The sequence below is a fragment of the Oratosquilla oratoria genome, chromosome 1 (assembly GCF_046742065.1).
Source record: "Oratosquilla oratoria isolate Oo_2021 chromosome 1, ASM4674206v1, whole genome shotgun sequence".
In the NCBI taxonomy this organism is placed as follows: domain Eukaryota; kingdom Metazoa; phylum Arthropoda; class Malacostraca; order Stomatopoda; family Squillidae; genus Oratosquilla; species Oratosquilla oratoria.
Genome location: NC_134777.1, coordinates 86,124,637 through 86,137,626, shown reverse-complemented (window position 1 = coordinate 86,137,626; position 12,990 = coordinate 86,124,637). Strand labels below are relative to the sequence as shown.

General features: G+C 44.1%; 2 protein-coding genes across 5 annotated transcripts in view; both read left to right on the top strand.

Annotated features, from left to right (window-relative positions):
- Positions 1-1,234: 1,234 nt before the first annotated feature.
- On the top strand, positions 1,235-1,555 carry LOC143028890 (uncharacterized). The gene has a single exon (XM_076191248.1). The coding sequence runs from the start codon at positions 1,235-1,237 to the stop codon at positions 1,553-1,555; it is 321 nt and encodes a 106-aa protein (XP_076047363.1).
- Positions 1,556-3,834: 2,279 nt separating this feature from the next.
- LOC143019644 (2-amino-3-carboxymuconate-6-semialdehyde decarboxylase-like) overlaps positions 3,835-12,990 on the top strand; it is a 117,335-nt gene continuing 108,179 nt past the window's right edge. For 2 of the 4 annotated variants that reach the window (XM_076175812.1, XM_076175530.1), the window contains exon 1: positions 6,262-6,384. The gene's annotated coding sequence lies outside the window, so the exon portion shown is untranslated. Of the gene's footprint in view, positions 3,854-6,261; positions 6,385-6,600; positions 6,732-12,990 lie in introns of those variants that run through there. The other 2 variants (XM_076175616.1, XM_076175687.1) reach the window with 2 other exon arrangements.

Here is a 12,990-nt window from a genome sequence, read left to right as displayed (position 1 = left end):
ACTCCTCCTCCTCCTCTCTCCACTTTCTGTCCGTCTCCTCCTCTATCCCACCTAATCCTCCTCACTCTCCTTCTCCTCCTCCTCTCCCTCCTCTTTCTCACTTTTTAATCCTCCCCTTTACCTCTTCCTCCTCTGCCTCCTCACCCCCTCCTACCCTCCCGCTTCCCCCTGATACTCATTCTCTCCCCTCCTCCTACCCTCCCGCTTCCCCCTGGTACTCATTCTCTCCCCTCCTCCTACCCTCTCCCTCCTAACCCACCCCAATCCCCCTTTCCTAAACACTCCACTCTCCCTTCTTCCACTCTTCCTCCTCCCCTCACCCCCCTCTTCCTCCTCCTCAACCCCACCTCCTCCTCTCCACCGCCTCTTCCTCTCCACCTCCCTCCTCCTCAACCCTTCCTCCTCCCTCCCTCTCTCTCCCTCTATCTACTCTCTGTCCGTCCCCTCCTCTATCCCGCCTAATCCTCCTCCTTCTCCTCCCCTCCCTCCTCTGTCTCACCTTAAATCCTCCTCCTTCCCCCTTCCTCCTCCTCCTCCTGTCTTCCCTCCTACTCTCTCCCTCCTAACCCACCCCAAGATGTCACCACTTACCATCATATACAGTTATATTGAGAAGGGTGCATTCACGGAGATGTGCATGCGCATTCATATACGTGTGCACATCTTGTGAATGTATGAGTGTGTGTGGCTGGGCCCACACACACTCGTATGTACAATCACCCACCAAACGGGCTCACACCTAAAGCCCGTGGGAGCCTCTCTCCCAAATTTTATAGACTAGACTAGACCACCCCAATCTCCCTTTCCTAAATACCCCACTCTCCCTCCTCCTCCTCTGGCAGTGGAATTTGCCAGACGTACACACACAGCCACGCTACCCGTCGAGTTGCAGAAAACGTAAGCTCGGCTCTCTAAAGCAAGAGCCAGGATACAAGCCGCCAATCAAACCCCAGGAAACACGGACACGCCATTCACCCTGCAAGAACTACAGTCCACTTACAGGACATCCACTGACACGGCTCCCGGTAGCGACCGAGAGACTTACTCCACGATCACCCATCTGGGTGATACTGGAGAGAATGCGCTTCTCCAACTGGTGAACACCAGCTGGCTGTCGGGGAAAGTTCCATACAACTGGAAACAAGCCGACATCGTTCCTGTCCCTAAACCTAAGGAGTCTGGGTAGTATCGACCCATCTCGTTGACGAGCTGCCTTGGAAAAACCATGAAAAGGATGGTTCCACGAAGACTACAGCGGAAACTAGGACCACCCTCGGAGAATCTCAACGGTTTTGCCAGGGGGATAGGGACAGCTCATTGCATTGCCACACTGTTGAGTCACGTGGAGCGAGGTCACGCGATGGTCGTCTTCTTTGACCTCGAAAAGGCATTTGAACTGGCCAGTCCCGATGCCATCCTGGAAGGTCTTGCCGCCAGAGGGACTCGGGGGAGGCTCCTACAATGGATAGCGGACTACCTGTCTAACAGAAGAGCCAGGGTCCGGCTGCAGGGAGCAGTACCCAACTACCACCCTTTGGAGAACGGTACACCATAGGGTGGGGTGATAAGCCCCACCCTGTTCAATGTGCTAATGGCAGAACTGCTTGCCACCCCTCTACCTACAGGATGTCATCTAAAATCCTACGCGGACGATGTCACCCTAGTGGTGAAAGGGAGAGGAACCAAGCTTAGGAAAGCACAAAAATGCCTCGATGACATATCCGAGAAGTGCAATGAGCTTGGCCTTAAGATATCGGTAAACAGGCTACTCCTACAGGGGCATGAGGTAAAGTGGGTAAAAGCTCACATGTACCTTGGCGTATGGATAGATTCCAGGCTCTCATTTAAGACAGAGGTGGCCTACCTCCGGGAAAGGGCCCTTGCTCGGATAAATGTCATGAGGTCTTTGGCAACCAGGGAGGCCGGGGCCACTAGTACTGTTCTCAGGACCTTCTACGTAAGCGCGGTGAGACCACTGATAGACTATGCCAGCGCTGCCCTTATTGGCCTCCCTGAGAACCAGATATCCAAGATAGACGCAGTACAAAGCCGGGCCCTGCGCGTCATACTTGGTGCACCACCCTGGACCCAGGTTGCCAACATGCAACAGGAGACGGGAATACTGCCGGTCAGTGCCAGGATCTCACAACGTGTGGCCGCCTTCGCTACTAGAGTCATCCAAAAGCAGCAGGACTCCTACCTGCAGCGAAGGATAATCGCGGCTCTGCAGCAGGACCCTGAGGTCTTCCCGATGAACAGATGGTCGGCGAAGCTTGCACAACACATCAGGGAATTACACCTGCAGGACCTCATCCTACTAAAAAGGAGGGATGTGCCGGTGGATGGATATATGCAACCTCCTCTCTGGGAGAATCTTCCAGCCAAAATCTCCATAATGGCGATGAGGCGTAGCACACCACTACCGCAGCTGCGGACGAAAGCTGAGGAGACTATGAGGGCCGTCACACCTGAAAATTCCGTGGTGTATTGCACCGGCGGATCGGTAGATGCTGAGCGCAAGACGGCGGGTGCGGCGTTTGTCTCACACGACAGGGAGTAAGGGTGTTGGACACTCGCTGCTCAATGCAAGCGGAGGGAATTGCAGTGGGACTAGCACTGACCCACGCCCTCAACACGCACCAAAACCATGTTGTAATACATACTGATAGTCTGTCATTGATTCAAATTATCAATAAAGACATACATCAAGACTATGTGCACCTAATGACATCTTTGCTGTTTCAGATCTGGTCCTTAACTGGATTCCCGGGCACCTCGACCTGCTGGGGAACGAAAAGGTAGACAGTGAGGCAAGGAAGGCAGCGGCCAGTCACCATATGGACGGCGATATTGGTGTGCTCCCGAGTCGGGCAGAGATCTTGACCATTGCTGCAAGAGCACTGACCCGGCGAAAGGTGGAGAAGCACAAGCTGATGGCACCTAGGAGGCCGTCAGCCCTGTGGTACAAGAGGAAAGAGGACGTCCAACTATGAGAAGTTTGCCACAGGAATACGCCTCTCCAGGGCGCAAGATGTGGTCCTACATCGCCTTCGGCTAGGGTATCGGTGTTTCTGGGAGATGGCGGGACGCCAAGAGGACTGCCAACACTGCGGCGCGGTGGGGGCCAATACGTTGGTCCACTACCTGGCTACCTGTCCAGCGTCTGGATTTCTTCGAGCGGGACCCGCCACCTCACCGGAGGGACTAGTGAGGAGGCTGTTGGGCGCGCTCAACCCATGCCCGGCTTCGACGCTTAATGGAAGTGTCACCTTCTAAATGATGTCCCCCATACTTTAATTCTTTTCCTCTCACTTTCATTTTATGAATATACACTGAGTATATGACCTATACACCACAATGCATATCCTCTCACCATGACTTTTTCTTTACAGTAAGGACGACTGGCCATCCTTACCTGGGATTCCGGAGGGCATGGACTGAGGCAAGAGGCACATCCGACTGGGAGGCAGAAGAGCACCAGAGAGACGGCTGACACCATACACTCTTAGTACAGTAATTTATTTTGTAAAAGTCCTTTAGACTTCCTAGGAGGTAGCGGGTTGTGACCCGCGCAAGTTTTCTATTGAAAAAAAAAAAAGCAGTTCTCTACCGAATTCTCTCCCGGGCTGAACTCCAAACACCAGTTCTCTCCAGCAAGACGCCTCGGGACCTGTTCTCCCCAGCAAGACGCCTCGGGACAAGTTCCATCCAGCAAGTCGCCTCATTCCCTCCTGTGGCCCTTCGCCCACAGCTACGACGCTCGATGAGGCCTTCACTCCGGACCTTCTCACAACGAGACCTCGTCCGTGACCTCCGAGCATATTAACCATTAAATCTTAGTTTTAGTGTTAATGTGAGTCTCCTTTCCCTGGCTTGTCCATACCAAACCAAACCACTACACATTCTCTCGATCTTGTTTATATTCTACACTATGTGGGAACAAGTTTGGTTGTTACCATTTGTATTCTCTCGATCTTGCTTATATATTTCACTTTGTGTAGGGACCATACCACTGACATATTGCAGTCTTAGACGGATCAAGGTTTCGGTTATGTTTTCATCTCATTATCCATATAGTGAAAATCCACTATAATCTTCTGTAGAAGATACATTCCCCACAATCCTCCTGATACATCTGTCACTTGACTTTTTTTTATCGATACTCCCAAATCTTTCTCCTCTCTAAGAGACCTGGAACAACAGTTTAATATGTACGTTTCTTTGCATTTTTCATGCAGCCTATAATATTTTTGCTTTGCTTTGAAGTTCCTATTCAATGTTAATTTTTATTGCATATTCATAATTTCTCTGTGCATCATATTCTTGGTGCACATTATTTTTTTTAAGTTTTGTTGGTATTATGTAGTAGCGTGTTCTATTCACCATCTTTGAGTGCAGTAAGCTATATGTTGTTTGATTGTAGAAATTACGGTGTGAAACAATATCACTTCCGCTATCTCTTTTCGTTATAGATGTGGTGATTAGGCCTGTCGTATTTAAAAGTTAAAATCAGGTCATGGCCATGAAAAGGGTGATTATCGCGGGCACTTTCACTTTTGACTTAAAACTATCTCTCCTTTCTTTTACTCCACTGAAACCTCTTCATTGTCACCTGTGGTTTGATTACGTCCCCCTAAATAAACGCACACCAACAGTTACGAAATACAACATAAAGTATTCTCCTCTGTTACTGCTGTGGTCATAATTATTTTCATCTTTCTTCTCCATACGTGTACATTTGTATTCAGCTGAATGTTTGAAGTGTTAGAATCCACTGTGTGCACCATTGTTGTTGTTGTTGTTGTTGTTCCCTAGACTGTCTGTCCGAGCAGTCCCGTCTCCCCAAGGAATCCCACAGCCGAAACTGGGTTTTCCCACAAATCCTTTATAGAGTGTATGTTGTGTTGTTTGCGTGCATGATTGTGTATAATGCAGTCTTCCATTATGTGTTGTATGGTATGGGGTGAAGTGTTACATCCCGGGCAGCTGACGTTTGAGTATGGGAATGTTAAGACCATAATAATTTTCACATTTAATATCTTGCTGCAACGGTCTCCTCTATTGTACTGGCCAGCACAATAATATAAAACTCACCGTAGCAAGAGCAACCAGCCACATTAACAATGGTGCACAACCGCATTGTGAACAGCTGTGCACCATTGTTGATGTGGCTGGTTGCTCTTGCTATGGTGAGTTTTGTATTATTGTACTGGCCAGTACAACAGAGGAGACCGTTGCAGCAAGATATTAAATGTGAAAATTATTATGGTCTTAACATTCCCATACTCAAACGTCGGGTCACGCGATCTCTTAGTTCTTTGCGTTGTTGCCATGCTACGAGCCTAGGGTGTTAGACACACCTTCGCGTAGGACCAATGGGAGAAGAGATGTTAATTCACTGATAGAACTGGTTTGTAAGACGCTCGGGGGCACCGAGTACCTTGATGTGATGTAGCGACATTTTACCATTTGACAGTGACTGTATAATGTTTTCATTTATATATGTCATTACAAGACGTTTGCATGAGCAAAGTAATGAAAAGGTATGCTTATATGTGAGGTGAGTGGAAGATTGGCAGGTTTGTAGCTTGTAAATCTGGCACATGAACCTACCATTGCCAACCTAGCGTTATTAAGATGAGGACAACTAATTTATCGCGGTCACGCTCCTTTTTCCGTGATAATACAATGTCTCACTGATAAATTATCTTAATCTTGTTATCTGTTATATAGGATAAGAAACTATTTTATGAAATATTTAATTTTCTTACACGTGATATAGTTGTGATAATTTTAGTACTATTAGTGTGTATTCGGTACTAATATCTCTTCCTCTTCGAATGAGCAATTGCTTCACTATCATCTCTCTTTAAAAGTCTACTGGGAAGATAAGTAATTTCAGATTGTATGTCATATATAGTTCTTCGTTTTCTGTCAATTTTTCTCATAGATAGATAGATAGATAGATAGACTTTATTTGGCAATGAATCAATGTACATGCAGTGCAAATAATGTAAATTATTACCATTGTGTTACCCCTCCCTTTTTTATTCTATACTGATAATCTTTCATTCCTTGAAGTTGGTCTGAGCAAAGTGTTCGTGTCATTACAATTTCATGGGAACTGGCGGGGGTGATTATTATTATTATTTTTTTCTATGTTTTTTCGGGCAAAATATCATATCAGAGTTTATCCATCAACACAATAAGAATAAGAACATTTGGACAAGATTAATTTACTTAGTATATTTTGTACAAATCGTTTAGCCTAAAATATTGCCTAGCGATTTCTTGACCGAAACAATTGCTAACGAGGATGTTTTAGTCTAGTGAAAAATACAGTGTCGGGGACGTCGTACAGGAGGAACTGCATCGAATTGTTGGGTAAACATACGTTCAACTTGTGACAAGTTTTGCGTTGTTGTTCAAGTATTACTAAAAAATAATGACGATAACTCTTTTTATAGCTTATGATAATGCTACTTTAGTATATTACAGATTTGCTGGTGTAAATGTTATCCGAGCCTGTTATTTTCAGTTTGTTCTTTATTATTTTTATTGAAGTAATAGGCCAGTAACGATTTGTTTCAAATCAATTAGAACATTCAAGTTATGTATGTGATGAATGACGATGGAGACTGGATTTATCAAGGACAATACAGCACGTGCCTCGTCACGAGAATTTAAGAGGATTGGATAGGAGACGTGTGAGGGCTTATCATGAACACTTGGTAAGAATTGAAACTTTATACTCCGTAGCATTGTAGTGGAAGTGCGAAATATAGTGTCCACCGCGTCAGCTATGAATCGTATGCTCCGAGGGAATACGACCGTTATTTGTGTGGTGTTTGATACTTTATTTTCGCTAAAGAATACGGCAATAAATTTTGAATTTGGCGGCATCTGTGTATTTGAATTGCGTGCACAGGAAAAAATCTGGCAACTTGATATTCATGATTTTAGTAGTAGTTATAGGGATTATTTGGATCATTATTGAAATTCGTTTTAGCGCTTCCCTCCTCATCAGGATTTGTCATTATAAAGAGAGAAAATATTAAGTTTTACACGTATTTGATGTTAGATGGGAGAAGTACAGTAAGGAGAAAAAATCTCAGATTAAGTTAGGATTACATTAGTCAACGGAATGCTAAGTCCATCCTATAACAAGTGTTACACGTGTTGATGCATGAGGCACGTTTTATCGCACGCACGCTGGTATGCTGTGCTGCATGTCAGACATTTTAAGGCCTGGAGGTCTCTTCTACGTACACACGCAGCTCGAGGGTGCAGTGATACTGTTCACGATCGTTGATCCGAATTCGAGTCCCGCTCAGGGCAAAAATATATTCAGCATCGTTGCACTGCTGGTGGGCAAGGAGTTCTGTGTGTGTACAAGGTCACAACATTACCCATTGATTGGACAGTATATGAGCTCTCATGCGGGAGGGTAATAGCTGTCGATCACGAATCCAACACGTGATCCAAGGCCATGGTGAATCACACACACAAACTCCAGGGAAACTACATAGGACAGTAGTAAAGGCGTGACTGGCGGAGTTCCACAAGGATCAGTGCTAGCAAGTATGATGTTTTTTATTTATGTCAATGACATGATGGAGCCTACAACAAGCTATGCCACCATGTTCGCAGATGATGCAAAAATCACGAGAATAGTGGAAAAATAGGAAGACTAATGCAATATGTATATATATACATACATATATATATATATGTATATATATATATATCTATATATGTATATATATATATATATATATATATATATATATATATATATATATATATATATAACACACACACACACACATATATATATATATATATAACACACACACACACACACACACACACACACACACACACATATATATATATATATATATATATATATATATATATATATATATATATATACACACTATTTCTTCATGGAACTAAGAATGGAAAAATCGTTTCAATGTTAAAAACAATGCAAAGTCCTGGGAATGAACAATAGCTGCATAAGACCATCTTTAACGTGTTCCTTGAGATGTGAATCCATTACTGAAGCAGAAGAGGAGAAATGTTTGGGAGTGTCGATAAAAGAAAACCTGTCACCTGACAGACATATCAGCAGGACTGTGGGAAAGACACATGGACTACTGCAGAAAAATTTAGAGTAGTATTTCATTATATGAATGGGGAGATGACAAAAGAGAGAGAGACAGCAAGAAGTAAAAGCCTTGATCCGCCCAAAACTAGAAAATATGTCAGTGGTATGGTCCCCACACAAAGAAAATATAAGCAAGATCGAGAAAATGTAAAGGACAACTACCAAACTGGTTCCCAGGAGAGAGTAAAAGCAATAGGTATGCCAACCTAGAAAGATTGAAGAGAAATGGGATATGGTTACCATATTAAGGTCGCAAATTAGGACCTCATAAAGGGAATCCCTGAATAGGAGCTTAGCGTCTGCTGGATTTGATTATTTGAAAGACATTACTGCAATTAGTGAGATGTCCCATAATAAGATACAACGGCGAAGCAAATCAAAACCTCGTGTGCTACCATGTCCCGCTGATGGCGTTAGGTATCGTGTAAAACGGGCGCACGGGCTGTAGATTTCAGGTGATGGCCAGTATAGTTCACAGTCTGTGTCTGGTTACTATTCTTTTAGACTCTGTGTGGTAAGATATGAGCAAACAGGATATTTGATCATAAGGTCTCGGGGTCGAAGCGGCTTAACTGCCGGATTTTATTTGAAATACATCACTGCAACTAATGATTTGTTCTATATTAAGTATATATATATATATATATATACATATACATATATATATATATATATATATATATACATATATATATATGCATGCATAAAGCTGTCCGTCGATTTCGACGATGACGTCACTCCATGCGAAGGAGTTGAAAGATGAAAGAAATTCAGCGTTGATGGGTCTTGCGGTGGGTGACGAGTCCAATGCGGGCGGCACATACACTTCCACAGATGTCACACACGTACTCTCCACCTGGGAGAGCTGGACGATGGCGCCTAGTTCGTATTTCTTCAGCCACTCTGTCATAATTTTGGTTGAATGAGGTCATTCCCGACTGGCAGGTCGCCTTCCACACATCTCTGTCTTCAGTTAGTGTTTCTAGTTGCATAGGTTGGATGCCACACTTTTTCAAGTTAGCCTTCAAGCAGTCTTTGTACCGTTTGCGCTGCCCACCCACTGATCGTCGTCCTTCTGCGAGTTCTCCATATAAAATCTGCCTTGGGAGTCTATTTTCCGGCATTCTTGACACGTGTCCAATCCATCTGAGCTGTTTCCGCACGATCATAGCTTCAAGAGAATCTACACCCGCCCTCATTCGTATCTCCGTGTGAGGTATGCGGTGCCACCACTTAAGGCCAAGAATCTTCTGCAGGCAGCTTATGTGGAACCTCTCTAGCGTCTTGATGTGCCCTCGGTAAGGGACCCAGGTTTCACTTGAGTAGAGCAGAATAGAGAGACAGATTGATTTGTAAACTGTGATCTTTGTGCGTACAGTGAGGTCCCTACAAAGAAACACTCTCCCTGAGATTTTTCCGAAAGAGATCGAGGCAAGGCTGATTCTACTAGGGCTGGGCAGGATCCGAGTTCTTAAGTATTCGCGGATCCGAGTACTTGGCCAGGCGGATCCGCGGGATTCGGATCCGGATCCGAGTACTTCCTTCAGCACGGAGAACTGGCAGCGCGAGTCCACGGATTCGTTTGGGAGCGGGATCCGACTGACATCCTCTGTCGGATCCCAGTCGCGCGGTATTCGCCTGGCATTGGTAATCGCCACAGCTACATCTACTCGAGTCCACACCAACTAGGCGAATCCCACTCAAGAGGAACACCAAGGAATCTCTATCTGACTGCTGAATTATCTCTGACTGCTGAAGTATTTTGTCCACTATAATACGTCAGTTATGCACACAGATTTATATTTGTTACATATTTACTGCTGTACAAAAAAGTTTGCATTAGTTATATTACGGTTCAGTGATACTCTACCGAAAAAAGATTGTACACGGTGCACGTTACAAAACATATTTAGGGTGAACCTTGTGGTATAATTGAAACACTTTTTAAGGACCTTTGGTTTTATTTGTTCACTGACAGCTATATAATATACAGCATACATGCATACATGCGCGGCACTATTTATACCCTCTGCTGTGACGTCACAGCGCATCAGCCAATCAGTCTCCGAAGAATTTGAGATGCCGATGGCAATACTGAAATTGTATGCCATGTATCGCTAGCCGAAAATAATAGTTTATTTTGTATTGTAATTTCATTTGCAACATATGACTTTGTAACTAATTAATGATAATATCAAGTATGGTATAAATGTAATGCTTCGTATAGATAGTGGTCATAACGAATTTTGGCTCCACAGGGAAAATAGATCCTTGAGTAATCGTTTGTACTCGTCTCAGCGGATCCGAGTACCAACATCTGGTACTCGGGTCCCTCCTGCCTTGTCGGATCCGGTGGATTCGGGTCCAGTATTCGGATCCCGCCCAGCCCTAGATTCTACGATGTATTTCATCAGTCATATTACCTTTACTGTTGATAATTGAACCCAAGTATTTAAAGCTATTCACATTTTTGATCGATGTGTTGTACACTTTGAAGGTGGCGGGTTCAATATTGGGCTGCAAAGTGGACATCGCTTCGGTTTTGTCGGTGCTAATTACAAGGCCCGCGCGTGTGTAGGTTTGTTCCAGTTCTTGGAGATTGCGCTGAATGCCATCAGAAGTGCATCCCACAATTGCGGCATCATCCGCATACTGGAGCTCAACCACGCAATCTCTAGTAGTTTTTGTGGGCGCTTTTAGTCATCGTAGGTTAAAGAGATTACCGTCCAATCGATAAGAAAGTGGCACACCGTTCTTTGGGCTGATGCCTTGTGCAGCAGCGATCATAACAGCTGCGAGGTACAGGTTAAAAATTACAGGAGCAATGACACAGCCCTGTCGCACACCGGTGCACACATTGATAGGGTCAGATCTAATACCGTTACCAAGGACTCTAACCATTGCACCGTCATGAAGGGCCTTGATTACGTTTAGGAACTTTGGTGGGCATCCAAATCTATGAAGCACCTCCCACAGCAATTCCCTATTTATAGTATCAAAGGCTTTCGTCAAGTCAATGAAAACCATATATAGATTACAATGTTACTCAATGCACTTCCCTTGTATCTGGTGTATGACAAACACCATGTCGGTTGTGCTGCGGTTTTTTCTGAAACCGCACTGGCTTTCAGGTAAAAAATTCTCAGATATTGTCTCAATGAGTCGCAAGAGCAGAATTCTGGCTAATATCTTGCCAGCGGTTGATAGGAGTGAAATCCCTCGACTATTATTACAATCAGCTCTATCACCTTTATTTTTATAAATGCTGATGAGATCCGCATCTTTCCATTGTTGTGGGACGTAGCCGGAGTTCCAAGCTGCTGTGATTAGTGTGTGCAAGGCTCGGACAACAGCCTTCCCACCATGTCGAAGGATCTCCGCAGGAACTGCATCAGGTCCTGGAGCTTTATCGTTTTTTAACGAGGCCACTGCGTTCGAGACCTCCTGTATTGTTGGAAGTTCATCCAACTCCTCTAAGACCGGTAACAGTTTTTATTGCCGAGTAGAATTGCTGCTGATTACCAGCATCGGCGTAGTCCTGAATTTCTGCTGCCAACTGCGTCCACCAGTTATATATATATATATATATATATATATATATATATATATATATATATATATATATATATATATATATATACACACGTGTGGGGGCCTCGAGTTACAACAGTTTCGTTCCTACACAAGGTCGTAAACCGATTTGCGGCTTAGGTCGTAACTAGTAAGTAAGCATTACCCATGCTGATTGCTTTCCTATCATTCGATCCACTGCCACCATAATGAAAGCCATAATGAAGGGCAAAATGTCCAGAAAACACACACACACACACGCAAATACATACATACATATACCTAGGCTTTTTCCCCCTTACAAGGGAGGTAGCCATAAAGGAAAAGGCATAAAATCATTCCCACATATTCCATCCCTGAATACACTCCACACCCCTCCACCCCCTCTCTCATCTTAGCACCTCCTAGATGACGGGTCATCCCTGCACCTTGTCCACTACCCTGGGTCAGAAGCAGTGTTGCAAGACACAGCACATCTACAGCAAGGCCGCTTCATTAAATCGGCGACCCCCTCTCTCCGTCCCCCCCCCCCCCCATGCATAAAAGGAGAAGACAGGGAGAAATCCCTTCGGGCTGCATTAAATTTTGCTCACACATACTACCTCACCCCACCTCATGCATCACAACAACATTTATTCACACAAATGAAAGTGAATAAATAGTACCTTAATCCTAAACGGCGCTTCCTTCCTTGGTCTATCGTCGCATGACGACGTATTCCTTCACTGCTGTTACCAATCGGTTCTTTTGTATTAATGTTAATAATAAAAAAAAAAAGCAAAGACGAGTGTTCAATGGGGATATGACTTTTTCATAGTTAAAAACCTGTTGTGGCAAACTATGAACTTTTGCCTAAAACTCACAAAAAATGCCTTTCTTTTTGTCAAATTGTGAAAAAAATTCCGGCACCTTAGGAGATTTTGTAATAGACCGAAGTATCAAAAGATAATTCTGCCGCTAAAAAAATATTTATTTACAAATTAATATATCGAACAGTAAACTTGTTGGGATATTTGTCAGTTTTGCAAGTGTTGTGAAGCGCTTCCATCAGCTTCACAACTCGCTTGGCCACCATATTTGAACGAAGGACATCAAACACTGATCGTTCCTTAGCCAGTGGGTGGAAAAACATGTTAAAGCCTTAGGACACTTCAGTTTAGCTAAAGCAGTATGCAGCTCGTTGTGTCTTCTAAATAGTGTTGATTTGAGAACCATGCCTTCGCCCTTGTAGCTGCAATGATCTCTCC